This window comes from Pseudopodoces humilis, chromosome 6 (genome assembly GCF_049639895.1).
Source record: "Pseudopodoces humilis isolate 2021_Gansu_Grassland_sample_001 chromosome 6, ASM4963989v1, whole genome shotgun sequence".
In the NCBI taxonomy this organism is placed as follows: domain Eukaryota; kingdom Metazoa; phylum Chordata; class Aves; order Passeriformes; family Paridae; genus Pseudopodoces; species Pseudopodoces humilis.
In genome coordinates this window covers 53,316,599-53,337,685 of record NC_142205.1, presented here as the reverse complement: position 1 = coordinate 53,337,685, position 21,087 = coordinate 53,316,599, and the positions used below count along the sequence as shown (strand labels likewise).

Genomic DNA, 21,087 nt, shown 5'->3' with positions numbered 1-21,087 from the left:
GAAAGAGAGCAGTTCAGTTCTTGCCTTGGCTCTGGCCACTTTGTAGGTGTTGCCTCCTGTTTTGGAGCCTCAGTGTTTTCCACTGTAAAACAAATTAAACAACTGAGTTTGGGATTCCTGTGGGAAAAATACCATTCTAGGAAACAAGTTTTGTAGGAACTTGTCTAGTGTAGATACACCTGAAGAGAATTCTGTTAGTTTCTGATAGGTGGCAAGGTAGCTTATATTTGAAAGCTGCATTAGCAGAACCCAAGTTTCTTTTCTGAATCCTTTGAAAATCCCCATCAATCTCTGCCTAAACTTTGGGCTCATACTGCAACTGGAGTCAGATCCTGCTGGGTTATGGGTCCCTAAATGGAGACTCTGCTGTTTGATTTGCTAACAGAGTGGAGGGGTGTTCACCTTCGGTGCAGGTTCCTGTGGGCAGCTGGGCCATGACTCCATGAATGATGAGGTGAACCCCCGAAGAGTTCTTGAGCTCATGGGCAGTGAGGTATCCCAGATTGCTTGTGGCAGGTGAGTCCTGTGTGCAGTCAGAAACTCATCTTTGCTGGAGGTTAATGCTGATATTGAATCATGTAAACAGGGGGACATAGTCCTGCTTCTGCATTCTATATGTCAAAGCTAAATGAATTTAAATCTTACTTTGCATGAGAGTTTTAAGGCCCTCTAGATGAGATGGTTTTTTTAATTGGGGTTGTACCCTGCGCTCTAACCTGTGAAAGACACCTTTCCAACTTAATAATTCAGCAAGACTTTAGAGCAGAAGCCCCGTTTGTCACAAGTTTCCAGCCTCTTTAATGAAAAGTGGGTTTGCAACACTGGTGCAATGTTGTTGCCTTTCAGAATGTACAGGCTTAGCAAATGACTAAGCTGATACCAGCTGCAAGCTGGCACAAGCTGCTCTTTGTCACTTCTTCCTAAAGGGCTTCATCCCATCAACTGGTGCCATCAGGTGGCAAAAACTGAGCATTGGTGCCCGTGTAAAGGTGCTGCTTGGCACCAGCTTCTGGCCTAGGAGAAATGAGAGTCAGCTTTAGGCTGCACTTGGTTTGGTTCTTGGGGTTTTTTTCGTGGTGAGTTTTGGTCTTTGTTTTTGTTTGTTTTTTTAATTTATTGTTAAACAAGGCCCAAACTCTGTACCCATCTCTTACAGACATCACACTTTAGCCTTTGTGCCTTCTTCAGGAATGATCTATGCATTTGGCTGTGGAACAAGAGGCCAGCTGGGAACAGGGCACACTTGCAATGTAAAGTGTCCCTCTCCTGTCAAGGGTCACTGGGCAGCTCATAATGGGCAACTCTCAGGGAAACCTGGTATGTACTGTGCTCAATTTGAAGTGCCAAATGGACATAAATAATTTCACCCATGGCTGTCTAAAGGCATCTTAGCATTGTTCTCTGAAATTTCTGGAAATTCCAAAAGAAAACCGTCCTGTTGTTCCAAATGCACTGTGGTAATTTCTGGGTGACCTTTTGCTCTCTCTCAGTTAATGTGTGCTATCTCCCTTTCTCTTTCTATGGCAGAGCTCAGCATTTGGCAATCTTGAGACTTCATGAAATTGTACTAATACTGTGTTCCAGAGGCTTTGTTCTCTTAAAGCCCCTGTTGCAGTTTAAAAGTGACAACTTTCCCCTCCTGTGTACCTCCCATGAAAGTGCTGCACTGCTTGAATTCCAGCTGATTTCAGCAGGGCCTTCAAAGGTGCTCCTTGTAGTTGTGCTGGCAGTGCAAATGGGAGGGGAGGAAGTACAAGTAGGGTCTTGCATTCATCAGCCTCTAACACAACTGTGTCTTTCTTGAACAGATGCCTGTAAATACCACATTGTTAAACATATCTTCTCTGGAGGAGACCAAACATTTGTGCTTTGCTCCAAATACGAGGTAAGCCAAATGAAGTATCTTTTCAAGTCTTCTCCCCTGTTCCAGCATTCACAACACAGCTTTTTTTTTTGCTAAAATATTTTGAATTGCTTTGGACTCCAGTCTGCCTTAAAAGCCTTACCAGCTCTGACAGTTGTTATAGGGATTTACAACTTCAGTGGCTGAAAGTTGCCTTTCTTTAGAGGCACATCAAAGCCAGTGGGAAGACACTGATTCCAGTTTAATCAGCAAGGAGGGGAATCCAGTCTTTGCAGATTGGAAGCAGGGGGGCTGCTTGGCACCTGTGGCAATGGCTTCTGCATGGTGTAGGGCCATCAGCCACATGCAATGGGATTTTGTCAGTCAGTGCTGAATGGAGGGCTGAATGCTGAATTGGTTTTCCCACTTCTGTCTTCTTTTTTCTTTCAAGAAGTTTTTGGGATAAACTTTTGAGGCATGGAAATAGGTCTAAAATAACTGTACTGAGCCTGTAGTTATATATGACAGTATTTATGAGAGCTTTGGTACAACTAGGAAATGATACTTTTATTTTTTTATTTTCCTCTTTTTAAAATGTATTGAGGATCTTTTTTCCCTCAAACTTTTTCATACCTTCCCTTTTGGACTTCTTAGTAATGCCACAAAACTTCTAACCAAATCTTTTCAGAGACCACACTAAGGAAGCTATCAGTTATTTATTAAAACAGAGATTATGGATAGGAAGGAATTGTTTTACAAGCCTTGTCTTTGCTGAAATCTGTATCTTCTCACAGAATTCCTTGCCTGCTGATGATTTCCGGACCATAAATGAAACACGTTACACCTGTTTAATAAATGATGAAACTATAGATGTCTGGAGGCAAAAGCTTTTAGAAAAGAACAGTTCTAATTCTGTCAAGTAGGTATTGTGGCACTGGACAAGCCTTTTGTTGAAAGTTCTATTTAAATAATTTTGTTGGCTTCCGTGCCATGCTTTCACTTGAAATTTAGCAGCCTTTTCAAGTGTGGTTCTTGGTCCTTTCCAAGGGGAGAAGTTGCCTTGTCACAAGGCTGCCAGGTGAGACCTTCTGAGCAAAACCAGAGGAATTTGAGGCTTCCTCAGCATTGCAGATGGTGGGCGGGAACTTGGTTTTAAAGTTGTCCTGCATTGTGTGCTTAAATTTCTTGAGAAGCAGCAAGAACTTGTGAACAGTCTGATAAAGTTCTTTCCCCAGTGTGCCTGCCATGAGAAGGGCAGAATAGGTGGAAAGGAGGCACTAATTCCTCCTTTCAAAGAGGGACCTTACATGAGCCTGAATGAAATCTTGCCCTCTGTGCCTCTAAAGGGGTTATCCTGATACTGTTTCCCATAAAAGGAAGGGAAGAGAGATGAAGAGATTTACTGAGGCATCCATTCATAGCCTGTATTTCTGCTTTCTTCTGTCTTCCTGCTGCAAACAGTAATGTTGTTCAGATACTGTCCTCAGCTGCCTGCTGGAATGGAAGCTTCTTGGAGAAGAAGTAAGTGCCAAATTTCCACATGTATGGCTTTCCCTTGATGCAGACAGGAGTCCCTTTGCTGCTCTCACTTCTGCAGTGGGATTTGATGTTTTTTGATCAGGCAGGAGATGAGGGCAGAGGATGTCCCCTAAAGGGGTGGGGTGGTCAGAGCTGGGTAAAGAAGGCAAAAGGTCTCAGGGAGTTCGTGGTGAGCGTACTGTAAGCGATACAGATTTCTTGGAATTGCCACAACTGTTATTCTTCCTTTTGAAACAGATACCAAGATCTTTAAAGAGAGGGATAGGAATAGGACATTAAGGGAAATTAGGGATGCCAGGTGTCTGAGCTGAGCTAGCTGGTGCATGTGAAAGTGTAGTTCCACGCAGGCTGCTCTTGAAAATACATCAAGGGCAACATGGAAGTGTTTTTCTTTTAGGTGACATCACATGTGGAAAGTTTTGTGCTCCTGCTTACAGAAGGAGGAATTTCAAATGGGTGTAACCCACAATAGGTGGTGACAAGGTTGTAAGACACATAGCTGAGTCAAAGGCTGTGGGTTGGGAAGGCTTGTGTTGGCTGTGTCTGTAAATGTTGAGGAGGTAACAGCATAAGATGAGGAGGAGGAGAAATTTTTCTGGTGATGTGATGAGTAAATAACCTGTAACTAGGTGAAGAAAAATGTACTTACTCTGAGTAATCTTTGTGCAATACATTCCAAGAGCAACTTGAAAAAGAAGGTAGTTTGCTAATTATTCTGGTGTTTTTCTGCTTGTCCAGTGGTTTCTTCTCTAGTGTTGTGACATGTTACTGCATCAGAAGAGTTGTGTCATGTTGCTTTAAAACCCTTGTTGAGGTATCCAAGTTGTTGGGTCACTTTAAATAGTCTCATGTCTCCTTTGAATGTGGAAATGAGTGGAGTTTATGGCTTCATCAACCAAATACAGCTGTTCTTCCACTTCAGTGGTGTCTTGGCTAGTGCAGGATTTAACTTCTACAGAGAATCTTCAACCAAATGAATGGTAAATTCTGAGGCCTTAAATGAGGCTGTATTTAACTATGTACCTTCATATGTGAAGTCTCATGTCAAGGTGCACTTGATAGAAATACCCCAGTGCATCCCTCCCATATCCTAAGGCCATGTTTGTGTTACTGATTAGATGGGGCAGCAGCTTCTCTATGGCTGTGTGCCTGAGCACACCCAGCCCTGCCTTGGCAGGGCACAGCCCTAGGTGTCTCTGGGGAGCTGTTTCCAGCCTGGAGCCTGTGCTGTTACGGGAACAGCCCTTCTGCTGCAGCAGGCCGTGCTCAGCTCCTCATGTTGTTACAGTCACACCATCAAAATGACAAATGCATGCTGTCTTTAATAGCTGCCTTCCCCCTCAGAGTGTCCAATACAGCACTCTTAAGTCAGTGATGGTGTCCTGGGCACACCAGAGACTTTGAGGAAGTGTTTCTCTGCAAGAATCTCAGCTCTAACCAAGGCCCAGAGAAGAGAGCATCTTTATTTCTAGTTTTATGAATTCCCTAGTGGTCATTTCTCTGTTGCTTGCTCTCAGGTCATGTCAATACACAGGTAATGGGGTTTCTTCCTTAAGCTTATGCCTTTCTGTGATTTCTTTTTTGAAGAATTGATGAACATTTTAAAACCAGTCCAAAGATCCCAGGGATTGATCTGAACTCCACGAGAGTGCTGTTTGAGAAGCTGATGAACTCTCAGCACTCCATTCTCCTGGAGCAGGTATTGCACTTCTGAGATTTGGATATTCATTAGGGCTTTGTCTCTCTCCAACATGCAAGTACCAGCAGCATTGTTGGGCAAAGGTTGTACTGCAAATCTAAAAGCCAGACATTTAATGGTACTTCTCCTTTCACCTGGGCTGATTTTGATCTCCTCAGAATGTATCTCCAAGGCTTTTATTTAAAAACATTTTTATCTCATGGCATTCAATACTTGAATGTCTGCTGTGTATGTTATATATGTAATTATTATGTGTCTGTCAGGAGTTGAGTACTTCATGGTTGTATAATTTATTCTAACTCTGAGAATTTCTTTCACAAGTGAGAGCTGTGGGATAAAACCATACATGTTCCCCTTGCCACTTTTAGCTACACTGTTTATAGCTTTGGGTTCTTTTTCACTCTGGGTTTGACTTTTAACTCAGGGGTTGTTTTTTTTTCACTCAGGGTTTTGCCATTTCATCAGCCCTTAAATACTGTATACTTTGTAGGTGTTCTATCACCATGGATAAATTGTCTTTGTTGTTTTGTTTTCTGTAGATACTGAAGAGCTTTGAAAGCTTTTTGATTCCTCAGCTGTCCAGCTCTCCACCAGATGTTGAGGCAATGAGAATCTATCTGATTCTCCCAGAATTCCCACCATTCCAAGACTCCAAGTATTACATCTCTCTGACACTTCCTTTAGCAATGGCTATTTTGCGCTTGGATACCAATCCCAGCAAAGTTCTTGGTAAATATCATTTAAGAATTGTTTTAATTTCAAAGTAAAATATCATTTCAAAGAACAACTTACTAGGGAGGTTAATCTAATTTACCTTACTTAGTTTACCCACATTCAGAGACTCAGTTCCAGATAAATTTGCATTCCTCTGAAATACAGATTTTTGTATATCATGAAGATTAAATTTGCTCAGCTATTGATCACTTTAGAATATCTTTTCTGTATAAGGTAAAAAAAAAAGTATACTAAATGTAATATTAAATTATTTTGTCCTCTACCAGATGCAGACAAATGTATTGGTCTGTGACTAAGCTGAACACTTAAACTCTTCTCCCACTTCTGAGTATTTTAATTCCTAATGTATTTTCCTCTGAGTTTATTTTCAGCTGAACAGAAGATGTGCTGCTTGATGATTGCTACTCACATTTGTTAAGCTACTGCTCTTTTTGTTATCTGTTTCTTAAGGCTGTCTTGTACTAAACCTGGTATTATCATGTAAATTGCTGTGTGATGCATTCAGACCTCCAAAAGAATCCTAGGCTTCAGCTTCTACTTCACAGGTTCTAGGAAAGAAGCTAATAGTCAGGGTCCCTTCAGGGGAAAGTAAGGGTTACCTGTCCTTGTCAAGAAAGGAATCAGCCTCTCTAAAGAGGGGGAGTTAATCCTTTAGTGCAGATGTGCCAGGAGACACGCTCTGACTGATACCTGCTGAAAAAGTACGTGGTGCTGCAGGGAATTGCCCAGGCAGCTCTTTCCTTGTCACTCCTGAGAGACAGATGTTTGCCCACAAGATGACAGTATACTGAATAGCAGATATTTGAAACAGATTGAGAGACTGAAGGTTGAAAAACTTCAGATTCAGGCTCTCACCCTGATCAGGGTTTGGGTTGGGTAACGTGGTGTGGATTGGTGAGAGTGGAAAGGGAGGAGCTTTTCAGTTTCTGGCATTTAGATGACTGCCTCACTTTCCTGTTGCTACAGCTAGGGCAGAAATGGGGAAATTTTTTGAAAGACTCTTCAGGTGTATTCCCCTTTTTTTTCAGTTGTAACCCCAGTTATTTAGGGGATACTCTGGCCTTTGATTAAGATTTATATTGATGTCCTTTGCTTTCCAGATAACTGGTGGTCGCAGGTGTGCCCAAGATACTTCCTCAGGCTTGTGGACCTCTATAAAGGTGCGGTGGTTTACCTCCTCAGTGGAAGGAAGACGCTGCTGATCCCAGTCCTGTTCAGCAGCTACATTACAGCTGCTCTCAGGCTTCTGGAGAAACTCCACAAGGTGAGGGGAAATCCTGGGCATGTGTTGGCTCAAGATGATCAGTCTTGTCTTCCCTTTGCTGGTTGTGAGCTATGTCACTGTCTGTCAAGTCACGTGGGGAAGATGTTAGTGGCTTTCCTAAGCCCAGGGCTCTTGAAGACTGTTTAGTCCTATCTCAAAGACTAGACATAAAGTTACCCTAAAGAAGGCTGCTGCTGGGCCATGCAGAGTGGCATCACAAACACCTGTCCCTTGACGGTCTCTGCTCTCACTGTGTTGTTGTTGGGTGGTCAGGGTGAGGAGGAGAGGGAATTAAAATAAGTTAGAAAGAGGTTTATTTGAATCTTCCTGGTTTGTACCAAAATACAAGAGATTGTATGTTGTTTGAAAAACTTTCTGGGTCCTCTTGTTGCAAGCTGCTGTAACTGAATTTATGAAAAAAAATCTGAAAAATGCTGAAAATATGTTAAAATATGTAAAATATTTCCACCTGTCCTCTTCACTAGGTGAATCAGAAGGTTAAACATGTGGAATATGATAAGTTTTATATCCCTGAGATTTCCAGTTTGGTGGACATTCAGGAGGATTATCTCATGTGGTTTTTGCACCAGGCTGGAATGGTAAGAGGTTTTATGTATAGTGATGAAATAGCTGTCCATGTTTGTGTCTCTGGCTGTAGATCTATATTTCCAATATCCTTAACAAGAGTGTAATGTATTCAGTATAGGAGCTTCTATGTGTTAAATATCTCAGATCTGAGTGCTTTACACAATTGACTTAAAAATAAAAGGAAAGAGTTGGAACTGGCAATATTTAACCAAAGCTTGCAACAGTCTCTGTGATTGTTCATGTGAATTTCATTCAGTCTTTGCACAAGGGGATTAATTCAGTCACTGGATCCTTTTAATGTAATCAAGACCTCAGGAGCCAAGTCCTGTATTCTAAAATTATAATTTTTGCCCTTTACTTCTGCTGTTTAGGCAGGTATTGTGAATAATGTAGCCAGTGATGTTAAAATGTTGCTCTGTAAGAGGAGGCAGTGTGGCGTTCTGGCTAGGGGACTGAACCAAGCCTCAAGAGATGTGGGTTCTATTCCTGGCTCTTCCAGTAACCTGCTGGGTGATCTTGGGTAAGACCCTTCACCTCTTTTATGTCTCACTTTCCCATTTGTAAGAAAGGAGATAACTAAACTGAGGGCTGGAATATGCTGTGTGGGAACCCAGTGAGATTACTTAATTATAGCAAGGAAAGGAATCCCAAGTGTAAAAAAAAACACCAAAAAACATCCAACAAGGGATGCTGCAAGAGTAAAACCTGCCTGTAGTGATAACTTTTGTGTGTGTTTTCGTGGGCTTTGTAAGTCTTGTGTGTGCTGTGTCCCCATCCTCTACTTTCCATCAATTAAATAGTGCTGCTGTGTGCTTACCTTTAGTGAGCACAACAATAAAGTACTGACTTAAATTTATGTAAGGGATAGTTAAAAATGTGTCAATATGGCTAATGATGAGTAATTTGCATTGCAGGGGTGTTGTTGTATCACCATGTAGTGGCCTTATGGTCTCTCCTGTTGTTTCATATGGTTTCTGCCTTTGTTACTCTTCATGAGAGCAAGTTTCGCCCATGGCAGACTAACAGGATTCTGTGCCAGTCAGTCCTCTTAGTAATGTTTGATGTTCATGTTTTGAATTAGATTTGTGCATTTTCTTGAGAAGGAAGTTCCCATGCTTTTCTTTAAGAGGAAGAAAAATGGGTTGTTGTTCCCAAAGGAGGAAAAATTTACTTTGGGTCACCTTTGGAGTAGTCCAGCCAAAAAACCCACAAGACACAAAATTGAAAGAGTAAAAGATTTTCATACTTTTCTTTTTCTTTCACAGAAAGTAAGGCCATCCATCATGCAGGTAAGAAAATTGTTTCTCAAGACTCTTATTTAAAGAAATGCTCTGAAAGCTGTGGTTAGGAACAAATCTTGTCCCCCTTTCTTGCAGGACGCTGTGACTCTTTGCTCTTACCCTTTCATCTTCGATGCTCAAGCTAAGACCAAGATGTTACAGACAGATGCAGAATTACAGATGCAGGTAGTCATTCTCTCTCCTAATTTTCCTGACACATTTCTTTTTCTCTGCCTTTTGCAATGGTGCCTGCATGGAAAGGATATTAACTGGGAGCTGGTGTGTGCAACAGTTCATTGTTCCTGTGATACAGGAGAGCAGTGTAGCTGGAGAGCATCTTTGCCCTGGATATTGCAGAGGCAGTGCTTGGTGTTTTTCCCTTCAAAATGTTAGTCTGGCAACATCAGAACTGCCAGATGTGTATGTGGTGGAACTTTAAACTGTATAGGGATGGAGTAGTTATATATTTATGATAATCCAAGGATAAGGAGTAAGGTGAGGAGCTGTAAGACTGGGTAAGTAGACAAACATTCAGGTAAGTGGACACTTGTTTCAAAATTTCTACCTGCTGCCGGAGTGGTTGCTCCTTCTGATAATGAGGTGAGTGTTGTAGACTAGCTCCTGGTTCTGTTTGTGGTTGCAGGCAGCACAGCAGCTGTTGCCAGCCCACCCCCCCAGCTGCAGTGAGGGGCACAGCCCCGAGGCCCTCCAGGAGTGCTGACAGCAGGTGTCCAGCTCCAGCACCCTGTAGGTGGCAGCCAAGCCAGCTCACAGCCAGGCTGTGACAAGGGCAGCTGGCCTCTGTGCCAGTGGAAGTGTCCCAGTGCCAGGCACTGCTCACACAGGTGCCTCCTGAGACAGACAAAGCGTTGGGCATTGACCCCTCATCCAGGGCAGCTGGGTCTGGGACTAGTCCCATCCTCTGTGAAGTAAATTTGCTGAGGTCCTTGGTTGTCAGTTTCCTTCAGGGTGGAAAACTGTCATCACAGTTAATTGTGGCTATGGTGCTAGTTCCATGTAATACCCATCTCCTGGCTTTTCTGTGGCTGCTTGAGCACACAGCCTGCAGTAAGGCAGAAGAGGCTTGGCCTGTGCTCAGATGCTGCAGTCATCTGTCCTGCTCTCATTTTGTCAGCCTCTTGCATGTTTTCAGCTTCCCAGTTTCTCAGCAGTGCACTGCTGAGAGGAGCTATCGACCTTACCTTGGCAGAACAGCAGACTGGTACAGGTTTTGTTCTTCTGAGAGACAGGATCTTTAGCAAGACAACCACTTGAATGCCAGAGAAACCAGCAGTTCTCTGAATGCTGGAGCAGAGGAAGCCTGGTCTCTGGTAGATTTCTGTCTCAGGTTTGACTTTTAAACTGAATTTTTAAATGTGAATTTGCCATTTACTGTGGACAACACATGAGAAGAAATAACTGAAGTGCAGCCAAAGCTTAGACTGGGCTTTGTGCCTTGCCCAACTCCAGAAAATCTGTGTGGATGAGGGTTTTGAATTGTATCTGATGGGATCCTTGTTGCCTTGCCAGATGCATTTGTCAGCTGGCTCATTGCTTGGTATACTTGTAGCACTGTTTTCCCTCCAGCACTCACTTTTACCTGAGTGTTCACACTGAGTTTCTTGACTCAGTAGGAGCATGAATAAAGCTTCTTCTCCCCACCCACCTGCCTAATGAAAAAAAAAAAAAAAGTTTAGTAATTTAATCTCTGTTGCTCAAATGGGGTGAATTGATCAGTGGACTTAAAAGTGTTTGTGTGGGAAATTGGGGAGCAGGGCACACAGGCACACACAAAGTACAGAGGGAGCAGGGGATTCTTGAGCCCTGGAGAAACCAAAAAGGCAGAAAGGAACACCAGGCATTTCCTTGTTTTCCTTTCACTGGAGGAAAGAGAGGCTTAGGTATAGGCTGCTTTTCACTTCTCTTTTATTTACAGGTTGCAATAAACGGTGCAAATTTGCAGAATGTCTTCATGCTTCTCACCCTGGAGCCTCTGCTGGCCAGAAGCCCTTTCCTGGTACTTCATGTTCGCAGGAGTAATTTAGTTGGTGATGCTTTAAGGGAGTTGAGCATCCATTCAGATATTGATTTGAAAAAACCTCTCAAAGTAAGTTTCCCCCATATCTTTAGCACCCTCTCATTTAGCAAACATTCCTGCAGCCTTTCAGCCATTCATATTACCACTTCAGTGTGCAGTAATTTCTCCATAGGTGTTGCCCATAGGAACGTTTGGTCTGGTCAATGCAAGGATTGAATCCTTTTTCTGACTGCTGGAGTGCTTTGGCAGTGGATAGTTTACAAGAGGGCAAGCACAGGGTTTGCCCTCTTCTGCTGGTGTGTTGAATGTACAAGGATCAGGGAAGGAAGCATTTTGTGATGTTATGCATTCTCTGTTTTGCCTTTCTGCAGTAGCAGGCTGTTTACAACAGGATGTGTTTTAGCTCTGAGAGATTGCCACAATCTTCAGTAGTTGCTTCCATGCTGCTGCTTTGATGGTTGGGACAACAGGTGGTTATTTATGATTTGCATAAGGATTTAAGCATTCTCAAAATGCCTGATTTGCCACCCCTGTTCCCTTTCTGTCCCTGCAGGCAGAGCACTGAAAGGAGCTCGTGGGTTACTGTGGGTTTGGACATGTTGGACAAATTGCTTTGCATGGCTCTCGAGTAGAAAGAGGTCTGATTCACTCAGTCTCAGCTCTGCATCCCTGTCACTGACCTGCTTTTTCTACAGGTCATCTTTGATGGTGAAGAAGCTGTTGATGCTGGAGGAGTGACAAAGGAATTTTTCCTCCTGTTGTTAAAAGAGCTACTTAACCCTATTTATGGCATGTTCACTTACTACCCAGAGTCAAACCTGCTGTGGTTTTCAGACACGGTAAGCCCTTGCCCTCTATACATGCAGGTTGGAATAATACTCTGCATTTAAATTACAAGGAAATTAGTGGCAAGCTATGGGAAAGAAATGTTCTTCCTCTCATTTTCTACTCGTGATACAATGTGAACTCTATTTTCAGTTAGTGTAACCTTAGTAGAATGGTGATAGTTGTGCCCGTTAAAGAGTTGGCTCTCTCTCTTGATGCTTATCCCATAATAAAACTTGTATTAAGGGTCAGGTGACAGGTAATAGAACTCTTATTATCATGAACGTGATGGTCATGTGCTGTTTTACAGAATGAGAGGTTTAGGTGGTAATGGCATTAGAGTTCTGTGCCTCCCTTGCTGTTCGCGTAATTGCAGCCAATCCACTTAGTCATGCATCACTGTTGCCTTCAGGATCTAAAGTTGCTAATGCTGTATGTGAGTAAGCTCTTAAACAGGAAGAAACAGGGCTTGTGGTGGAAGGTTGTTGGTTTTGGAAGAGTGTGCAAGATCTGTATCTGTCAGATGGCTGGAGATGGTGGTTTATGTCCTTCACCTCCATAGCAAGGTGGAAAATTACGTTGCCAGTCTTCCCTTAAGGTGTGGCTGTCCTGCCAGGGGGATTGAAAGGAAGGAAGAGCCTGGTACCTTTTGTACCTTGTAAAGAGTATTACAGAGCATTCACTCCTAATGTCAGTGCTATAAAATAAGTCTTTTGGCACCAGGAGTGATGACAGTGTAAGCACTGAATATGAGTCGTGGATGTGGAGCACCTAACAAATGTGGGCAGCCAGTCTGTGACTGGCGTGAGAGTCGATACGTGAAGAAAAGGAGGCCTGTGCTGGCACCTCTGCTGGTGTATCTGCCTGGGTGGAACTGTGCTGATGCAAAAGCTTTTAATAGAAAATAAGATGGGTAGTAGGGAGAGGATTGTTAACACATTTTCTTGCAGTACCTAGGCAGTAAACATTGAAGCACTGTAAGTGTCTAAGCACAGAGGTACTTAAAAAGAAGTTAAAGGCCAGTAAGGTGGAAAGCTGCTATTTCCACTGTGATCATGGCTTACAAAATTAACAGAGCATGGTGTTTGAAGCTTTGTTTCTGTGCCACACACCAGCAAGAAATTTACAAAGTGGCACCTGATGGGAGCTCTCTGACTTTGTCCCAGTTGGAAAAGCAGGGTCTGGCTTCTTAGTGCATGGAGGAAAGGGTAGTGTGCATTGCACTAGTGACAGTGTGTCTCATCAGGATTTCTCTGTGTGGTTTTGCAGTGTTTTGTAGAACACAACTGGTTTCATTTGATTGGCATCATATGTGGTCTTGCAATCTACAATTTCACAGTGGTAGACCTTCACTTTCCCTTGGCTCTGTACAAAAAACTCTTGAATGTGAAGCCCTGCCTAGAGGATTTGAAGGAGCTGTCCCCTACAGAAGGAAGGTATGAAAATCAAAATTTGCAGCTTTTCTGGGAAGGTAGACCATCCAGCTAAGAACAGGAAGTGTCAAACTAGGTAAAAGTTGATGAATAAAATACTTCCTGATCCTTTTGAGTGACTGATTAATTTGGGTAGCTGTGGGCCTAGCAAATCATATGAGCTGGTGGTGATTTTTGTGTACAACTTCTCTCCCACAGCAGGATCCATCTGCTTAGGCTCCCACCCTCCTGATCCCCAGAAACTGGGTGCCAACACAGCCAAAAGACACCTCCCACACACCCCTCTGAGGAGTGGAAGCCTGTCCCTGCCCTGTGTGGTTGTGTGCGTGATCCCAGATCCCAGCCTCAGCCTTTCCCCTTGAGCCAGGCTCAGCCTAGCAAGCAGGGAGCTGTGTGTAGTGCTGTGAATCGTCCCATCCATGACCCAGAGCAGCTGTGACCTGCTCCCATGACAGGAAGAAGTTGAGTGGAGTGAAAGAATTACTTTTTCAAAGTGGTGTATGGAATCTTTTCTACCTAATTGCATAGGGATACTGGTTCCACCTGACACTGAGAAGTTAACATCCCACTGTTTGGCTGGTCTTATTTCTGTTTCTGAATTGTCCTCTGATTTAACTGCACAAAGTGACAGCTGTATTTATCAATAATGAGGTAAAATGCCAGGAAGACAGCAGCAGGATTTTGGGGGGTAGCAGAGTATTTTCTATGTGATGGGCATATAGATACAGTCCACCTTTGTCTCTTCCTCCACACCCTCAGACCTTTGTGTGGTGATGGCATAGAATTAGAACTTTAGACCTTGAAATGTAATTCTGTTCCAAAACCAGGATTATTAAAGGTGATCCATGAACTAGGTAGGCATAAGACTGTATTGATAGTTTCTGTGGACTGGCATTTTTCGTGCTTCTAACAAAGCATCTCTTTATTTGAGATGTATTTCTTTCTTACTGCTTCAAGTGACTCAGATTCTCTCTCTTGCAATCCTACTACCCAGATATATGATGCTGTTTACTTCTGCTAAATTTATTTTACTTGTTAGAGGTATGGCTTTTAAAATCTCTGATTATTCTTTTTTTCATTTCTTTCTCTACTTGTTATTTAGGAGTCTCCAGCAACTTTTAGATTACCCTGGGGAAGATGTGGAGGAGACATTCTGTTTGAATTTTACAGTAAGACACATTTGACATATCAACTCTCTGATTACTATGGTACAGTTGAAGCCCATCTATATTTACATGTGTATTCTGGCTTACTTCAAATGCCTATGGCACATAGTCCATGCTAATGTTAAGATGTTCTTTGCTGTCAACTCCCTTTTCTTTTCTATGTATGTGGTCCTTAAAACTGAGCTAGTAAGTTGATTAAGCTGAGTGGTTTTCAAAATAGCCTTGTTGTCACTGTTTCAAGACATGATGCTCCAACAGGTTGTGAGTGATGGTTTCATCTTGATCTGGATCATTTCCTGACTCTCTGTCCAAGGCCTGCCCTGGGGTAAAAATAAGGTACCACAAATCTGCTCCACACTGTGCTGAGCAAGGAGAATGGTGCCCATTTCCTTGTTGCATGAATAAGAACACATAAACTCTCTTAGATCAAATTTACCTCTGGAGTGAATCAGACCTGTGTCTGACTGTGTCTCCTTCAGGAGAGGGCTGTCATTTGGGATGAGGCAGTGCAGCCATAGTGATGGTAATGCAGGCTGTGTCAATAAAGGATACCTTTAAAGTAACAAAAGAGACTTTTCTCCAAATTCTTTTTCACACATAAGGGCCTCTTTTGTCTATGGCAACTTGAAAGTTGACCCTTCTGCATTTTTTTCAGGTAACCAGTTAGTGTACAGCGTGTAGGTTTGTACTGGTGCCATCCTAGGTTGGCAAAAGCAGGAAAATATCTGTGTTGTTTATTCTTCCAGTGAGAGAGGATGACTTAACCCACTGAGTTTCTGTTAAAAAGGGGAGTCCTTTTTATTGCCAGAACTCATGGGCTTAGTTAAAAACAACTTTTAGTTAGCAATCTCTTGGGGTTTTCTTCCCAGGAAATTTACCTAAAATAATTTTTATTCCTTTTTAAGTTCACATTTCAACTTAATAGCAGTCCAACAACAAATGTAGGTGATGGAGGGTGGTGAAGCACACGGGGTACTTGGAGCAGAGAACAGAAGTTTCTGCACATAACGTTTTCTCTGGGCCACCCTTTACATGCCAGTCCTCAGCCTGTCTAAGAAGACTCTGTCTTTCTTGTAGGCATATGCCCTGGAAAATACTTCTGATAAAATTAATTTCCTGGTTTTGTACAGATCTGCAGGGAAAGCTATGGTGTAACAGAGCAGAAGAACCTGATCGAAGATGGAGATAAAATCCTTGTGCAGAAGGACAACAGGCAAGTGGGGGACCTGTGGGGATGGACTCATGCTTGTGGTGAGCTCATGTGCCACAGAAACCCTGGGTGAAGGGAAATGTGAGGGGGAATTAGCAGTCACTGCGAACAAATTTTAAGACCAGTTGCTCAAAAGTTAATGGGCACTAGTGGCACTTGAACAGAAATCAAGTTTTTATCATCTTTGTGGCAATGTTTGGAAAATGTACTTGGGATTGACACTTGGATTGACATCTTCCCTATAAAAGGCCTCTGTATAGACCCTTGGTAGTTTTCTCATTTTAAGTAGACATTGGAGACGTGATTTGGCCCAGGTTAATATCCCTGATGGCTCAGAGAGGAGCTGTATGTGACCAACAAAACTGAGCCTGGCAGATTTGTTTGTACTCCTAATTCTGGAGCCGGAAACTTTCCTTTGAGCATGGCCTGACTCCCATGCCTGATCACAGCCAGAAGGACCTGCTGTACTTGGATCCCTTTCCAGTTGATTGCACACCCCAGAGTTATTACTAGCACAGCTACTATTCCCCCCTCTTTTTTTTATCCAGCTGCTGAACTATTTTCTTCCCATAATCTTGTTAATTGGATTTCTACAAATGCCTTTATTACTTGAAGCAGCATTCAAATTCTTTCTCTGCTGGCAAAACATTGTGATCCAGTGACTACTCAGCAGCATGGTTAGGGACTTGTACTAGGATTGCTGAAGACCTTACTGGCAAGGCTGGAGATGAAGTAATTTCCTATTAATCTGATTATTTAAAACAGTTTTGAATGTGTCTGAAGCCATTGCTATAGCAAAAGCTTTGTCTGTGTTACTTCTTGCCTACTTTACTACTGCCCAAAATGGTGCAATTACACAGCTAAAGAGCTGGCTCTATGCAAAACCCACATGGTTTTTGTCTCCCTGCAAAGAGAAGATGGACTTCAGATAAAACAAAGGAGTGTTTAATCTACCCCTGCAACAGTGAAGGAAAGATAAAAATGCCAGTGATAGAACCCTTTAGGTTTTTAGGTTGGGCATATACATTCAAAAGAAAACTTTTTTTTTTTTTTTTTTTTTTTTTATTGTATGCCATCCTGTACAAAAGAACAAAGACTTCAGTTGAGAACACTTGGGAAGTGCACCAGGGTTAACTACTGGAACTGTTTATTAAGTCAAGATAGGAAACAAGGGAAGAAAATCCTTAAGGAGAAAGGCTAGTGGGTAGTTCCACCAGCTTAACATTCCAAAATTCAATTGCTTCATCCTGACTGGAGTTTTGAACTCAAGCTAACCTCTAAATCCAAGTCTAGACATGGCTGTCAATTTACCTTACGGTGCTTAATGACTTCCTCCACCTCTACATTTAGAGACCAGGGCCCAATTTGCTGCCCTATGACCTGAATAGTTTGCTGTGTGCATGTCTGCAGGCACTGCCCTGCCTGTGTGAGGAAAGCTCATTGGGAACTGGGGAATGAACAGGATTGCTGTAACTGACAAGTGAAGAGTAGGATATACCTGCATTTTTCCCTTCTCCTTTGGAGTTCATAATGTGCTCTTGGTGCAGGGTTCATGACCGTAACAGCCGGAGAGGAATTAAGCAACAGTTAAGTGCTTAATCAGCTTGAATTTCCCTAATGCTCAGGTGACTATGGGGAAAATGACAATAAAACAAATGCACTGGAAAATAACTCCCCCTTTGGTATATGATTCCTTACTCCAGGTTTTTGATTTTTTTGTTAGTCTGCTTCCTTATTTCCTACTTACTTCTTCACCTGTCCCCTGCTGCATTTGCATAGTGCATGTGGTAAGAACTCCTCCACCAAAAGGCCAAAATGTTTCATCTAGTTTTAACCTCTTCAGCTTTACTGGTGGTAGAGAGCCTGAGGGACATCCCATGCCACCACTGCTAGGGAATTCGCAGACACATGGTGGCCCTTGCTGCTGAACACCGTGTCCACATTGCAGTGACTTGGTGAGAGGAGGGCAGTGGATTGAGCCTGCTTGAGATTCATGTTTGCAAAACACTTTACAGGCAGAAGCAGGAAAACTCGGCAGTGCTGCTGCTTAGACCTATGATTAAAAGTGCTTTCCTTTGCCTGCTTTCTCTCAATGCATTAGGGAAGAATTTGTTGAAGCCTACGTAAATTACATCTTCAACCTCTCCATCCAAGAGTGGTACACGGCCTTTTCTACTGGCTTCCTGAAAGTGTGTGGTGGGAAGGTCCTGGAACTCTTCCAGCCCACTGAGCTCAGGGCCATGATAGTTGGAAACAGTAACTACAACTGGGAGGAACTGGAGGAGGTAAAGCTTCCCTGTTGTACTTTTTTTTAACTTTGCACAGGTGACAGGATTGTGCAGTTGCATGAGACGGGCATTAGTCTGTGTCAGGAGATGGGATAAGCCATGATGCATTTTCTTTTTTTTTTGGTTCTCCTTGTACACCTTGCTGTCACTCACATGAAAAGTTTCTCACTGTGCTGGCCTGCGACAGATAAAGCTCAGAGAGGAAATTCAGGATGAGGAAGGACAGGGAGAAGGACTTCCATCCCCTTTTTTTAGGGATGAAATCTATGACTGAAGAGAGAAGACAAAGGGTCTCATAGTAAAACTACATTGGACAAGGGCAAAAACCACACAGGGGTTCAAAGGGGAGTCTGGACACCTGGAAAAGATAGTATCCTCTCAAAATCTATGGGCCAGCAAGTCAGTCACAGTGCAGAGTGTGTGATCCTGTTCATGAGGTCAGCCTGTGAATAGGCACTCCAGAATTGCTCCCCACACTTGTAATTAGCTGCAAAGCAGAAGGCTAATGTCTGTCTTCCTCACATTGCCAGGAGAGCCCTTGCCCGGTCTTTGAGTCATGTCATTGCCCATCACCCATCCTGTGTTCCCTTTCAAAGCCGTCAGGCACTGATCTGATGTCACATACTAGAAAAGATCAGGTCTGGGTTCTGCTTAGTCTTTGCTTTCTAGTGCCAATGGAAAATACGGTATTTTGGTTTTTAATAGAGCGCTGTCTATAAGGGAGACTACACTGCCACACACCCAACTGTGAGAATGTTCTGGGAGACCTTCCATGCATTTCCCTTGGAAAAGAAGAAGAAATTTCTCTGTAAGTATCTTGCAGTGGTGCAGCATCCCCTGGAATTGAAAGACTCGTGTGGGAGTGGCTGCAGAGCTTCGTTGCATTGCATTGCATTGGGTGATCCAGCGTGAGCAACAAGTCTTTTGTCAGAGTTGGGGCTTCCTTCTCTTGTGTTTTCTTTCCTTCTGTCCTGGGTAGCTGGCTCTAGGTGGCCCTGCTTGAGCAGGGGCTTAGCCCCAAAGACCTCCAGAGGTCCCTTCAACATCAGCCACTCAGATTCTGTGACTGCTGGAAAGATAAAGGCTGGTGTTTGTGCCTGGCACTGGCCTTGCTGTGCTGCAGCTCCTCTGAGAGCCAGCCAGGCCCTACATGGAGTCCAGTCAGGGTTTTGGCCCCTCCAGGCAGGTGGAGCTGAACTTTGCCTGTGGGTGCAGCACTGGTGGGAGATCCCTGACCTGTCCCACCTGCCCGGCTTTCCTTGTGCCTTTTGCAGTGTTCCTGACGGGCAGCGACCGCATTCCCATCTACGGCATGTCCAGCCTGCGCATCATCATCCAGTCGACGCCCAGTGGGGAGCAGTACCTGCCCGTGGCTCACACCTGCTACAACCTGCTGGACCTGCCCAAGTACAGCAGCAAGGAGATCCTCAGCGCCCGCCTCATGCAGGCCATTGACCACTATGAGGGCTTCAGCTTGGCCTGACCCCTCGGGGCCAGCACAGACTCTTGGTGCTGAGCAAGAGAACGATGGGCTTGGGCTTTATTTTTTTAAGGGAATAGATCTCAACTTTTTTTTTTTTTTTTGGGTGGGTGGTATTAAATATAAATAATAATAATAATAGAGATGATTCAGTCTCAGCCTGATGCTGCCAGCATTTTGTGGGGCTTCAGCAGGGAGAGGCTCTTGCTATGAATTTTCTCATCTACTGAACAAGACCAGTTCAGTGGGCATTTCTCCTCCAACTTTACATCACTGCCCTCCTGGCAATTCCTTGTAGTTTGCTTTTATTGCCCCCATACACACACACTCTTACCTCTCCTTTTAATTCAATTGAAATATCTTGATGTCCCTTGCATTTAAGATATGGTGGAAATTGAGGATGAAACAGCGATCTCCTCTTTGAAAAGCTGTGATTTCCCCCCACCCTTTTTTCAGCCCTTTTTAAATGCAAGCTGGTTCTTGCTTGCTTTGAATGGAAATATCTCCTCTGCCCTTTGGTCCTTGGTGGATGGTACTGGGCTGGGATGTCATTTGTGACCCCAAAGTGGTGCATTAGTGATGTTCTGTCTTTTTGCACCAGGATGTCTCATGGAAAATATGGAAGTTTACAAAGGTCAGCTTGTTTTTCCTCACTTGTCTTGGATTTTGTTTTCAAGTTTCTCAATGAAGCCTCAGAATCCCTCTGGACTGGGGTTTGTGTTCAGGCTTGTGGAAGGACAAACTCTGCCTATAATAGCAGGTTTCTCTAAATGCCTCCCTCGTGATGTGTTTCTGTCCTGGCGAGTCTGCAGTCTGGGTGGGTGGCCAGCCCTCTTTTTCCATCCCAACAGTCCTGTTACTCCAATACAAGGTGAGGTGGCTGCTTTTACTGCTGTCACCTCTGTCCAGAGGAGCTGTGTGTGTGGATGTGTGAGTGCAGGGGAGTGTGAGTGTGGGAGGTGTGTACAATCTCTCCAGTCTTGTCAGGTCAAAAAAAGGAGTAGAAGATCCCCATCTTGAGTGATAGCCCCCTGTCTGGAGATGTGTTTGATCTTTGCAGTTAGACTTACTTTACTTTGCTGTTTGAGAACAGCTCTCTCTCACTTGGCAGCTGCTTTGCCAGGGGGCCTGAAGGACAATCTGTATAAATTAGACTGGAAACATAGAAAAATCACAACCTAAATCTATCCTATATGATTGGAGAGCTTTTGTCCTCTTTTCCTCAGTCTCACTGCCTCGTTAAGTGAAGTTTGAATGATTTTTCTCCCTTCTCTCCTGCCATTTTTCAGATCTTGATGTAAATCTCATTTTAAGCCTAGGGTGGTTTTGACATTGACTTGTTATTAGGACATAGTATTTATGCACCATGTTCAATTTACAGTATTGAACTTTGCACCTCGTAACAAAAGGTCTTAGGCTTCTGGGTTTTTTTGGTTTTTGTTTTTAAAGACAAGCTGTGGGCTACATGGAGAGCCCCCCAGCCTCTTTCTAATGCAGCATTGAAGACAAATATACAATTATATCAAATGTTTATTTTCGATGTGTGTGTACATAGTACAGTATTATGCAATAAATTTGATGTTTAATTCTGATGGAGTGGCTGCCTTTCTGTGTCAGGAAGCAAAGGAGAGGCTGCTCCAGGCACCAGCACTACCTCTCCTCCTGTCCTGTCTCAGACAAAGGGAAGTCCTCCATGGAA

At 43.4% G+C, this 21,087-nt stretch overlaps 1 protein-coding gene across 3 annotated transcripts in view; it reads left to right on the top strand.

Moving 5' to 3' along the window:
• The window catches only part of HERC3 (HECT and RLD domain containing E3 ubiquitin protein ligase 3), a 44,974-nt gene extending 23,994 nt beyond the window's left edge, over positions 1-20,980 (top strand). For all 3 annotated transcript variants that reach the window (XM_005530296.3, XM_014259049.2, XM_088056129.1), the window contains 19 exons: positions 386-516; positions 1,157-1,317; positions 1,809-1,885; positions 2,638-2,762; positions 3,305-3,364; positions 4,970-5,081; positions 5,621-5,810; positions 6,917-7,080; positions 7,566-7,679; positions 8,934-8,957; positions 9,045-9,134; positions 10,885-11,055; positions 11,682-11,825; positions 13,081-13,247; positions 14,347-14,413; positions 15,541-15,623; positions 17,722-17,905; positions 18,614-18,716; positions 19,183-20,980. In XM_005530296.3, the coding sequence (XP_005530353.1) occupies positions 386-516; positions 1,157-1,317; positions 1,809-1,885; positions 2,638-2,762; positions 3,305-3,364; positions 4,970-5,081; positions 5,621-5,810; positions 6,917-7,080; positions 7,566-7,679; positions 8,934-8,957; positions 9,045-9,134; positions 10,885-11,055; positions 11,682-11,825; positions 13,081-13,247; positions 14,347-14,413; positions 15,541-15,623; positions 17,722-17,905; positions 18,614-18,716; positions 19,183-19,391 (2,376 nt within the window). In that variant the 3' untranslated portion in view covers positions 19,392-20,980. The remainder of the gene's footprint in view (positions 1-385; positions 517-1,156; positions 1,318-1,808; positions 1,886-2,637; positions 2,763-3,304; positions 3,365-4,969; positions 5,082-5,620; positions 5,811-6,916; positions 7,081-7,565; positions 7,680-8,933; positions 8,958-9,044; positions 9,135-10,884; positions 11,056-11,681; positions 11,826-13,080; positions 13,248-14,346; positions 14,414-15,540; positions 15,624-17,721; positions 17,906-18,613; positions 18,717-19,182) is intronic.
• The last annotated feature ends 107 nt before the right edge of the window (positions 20,981-21,087 follow it).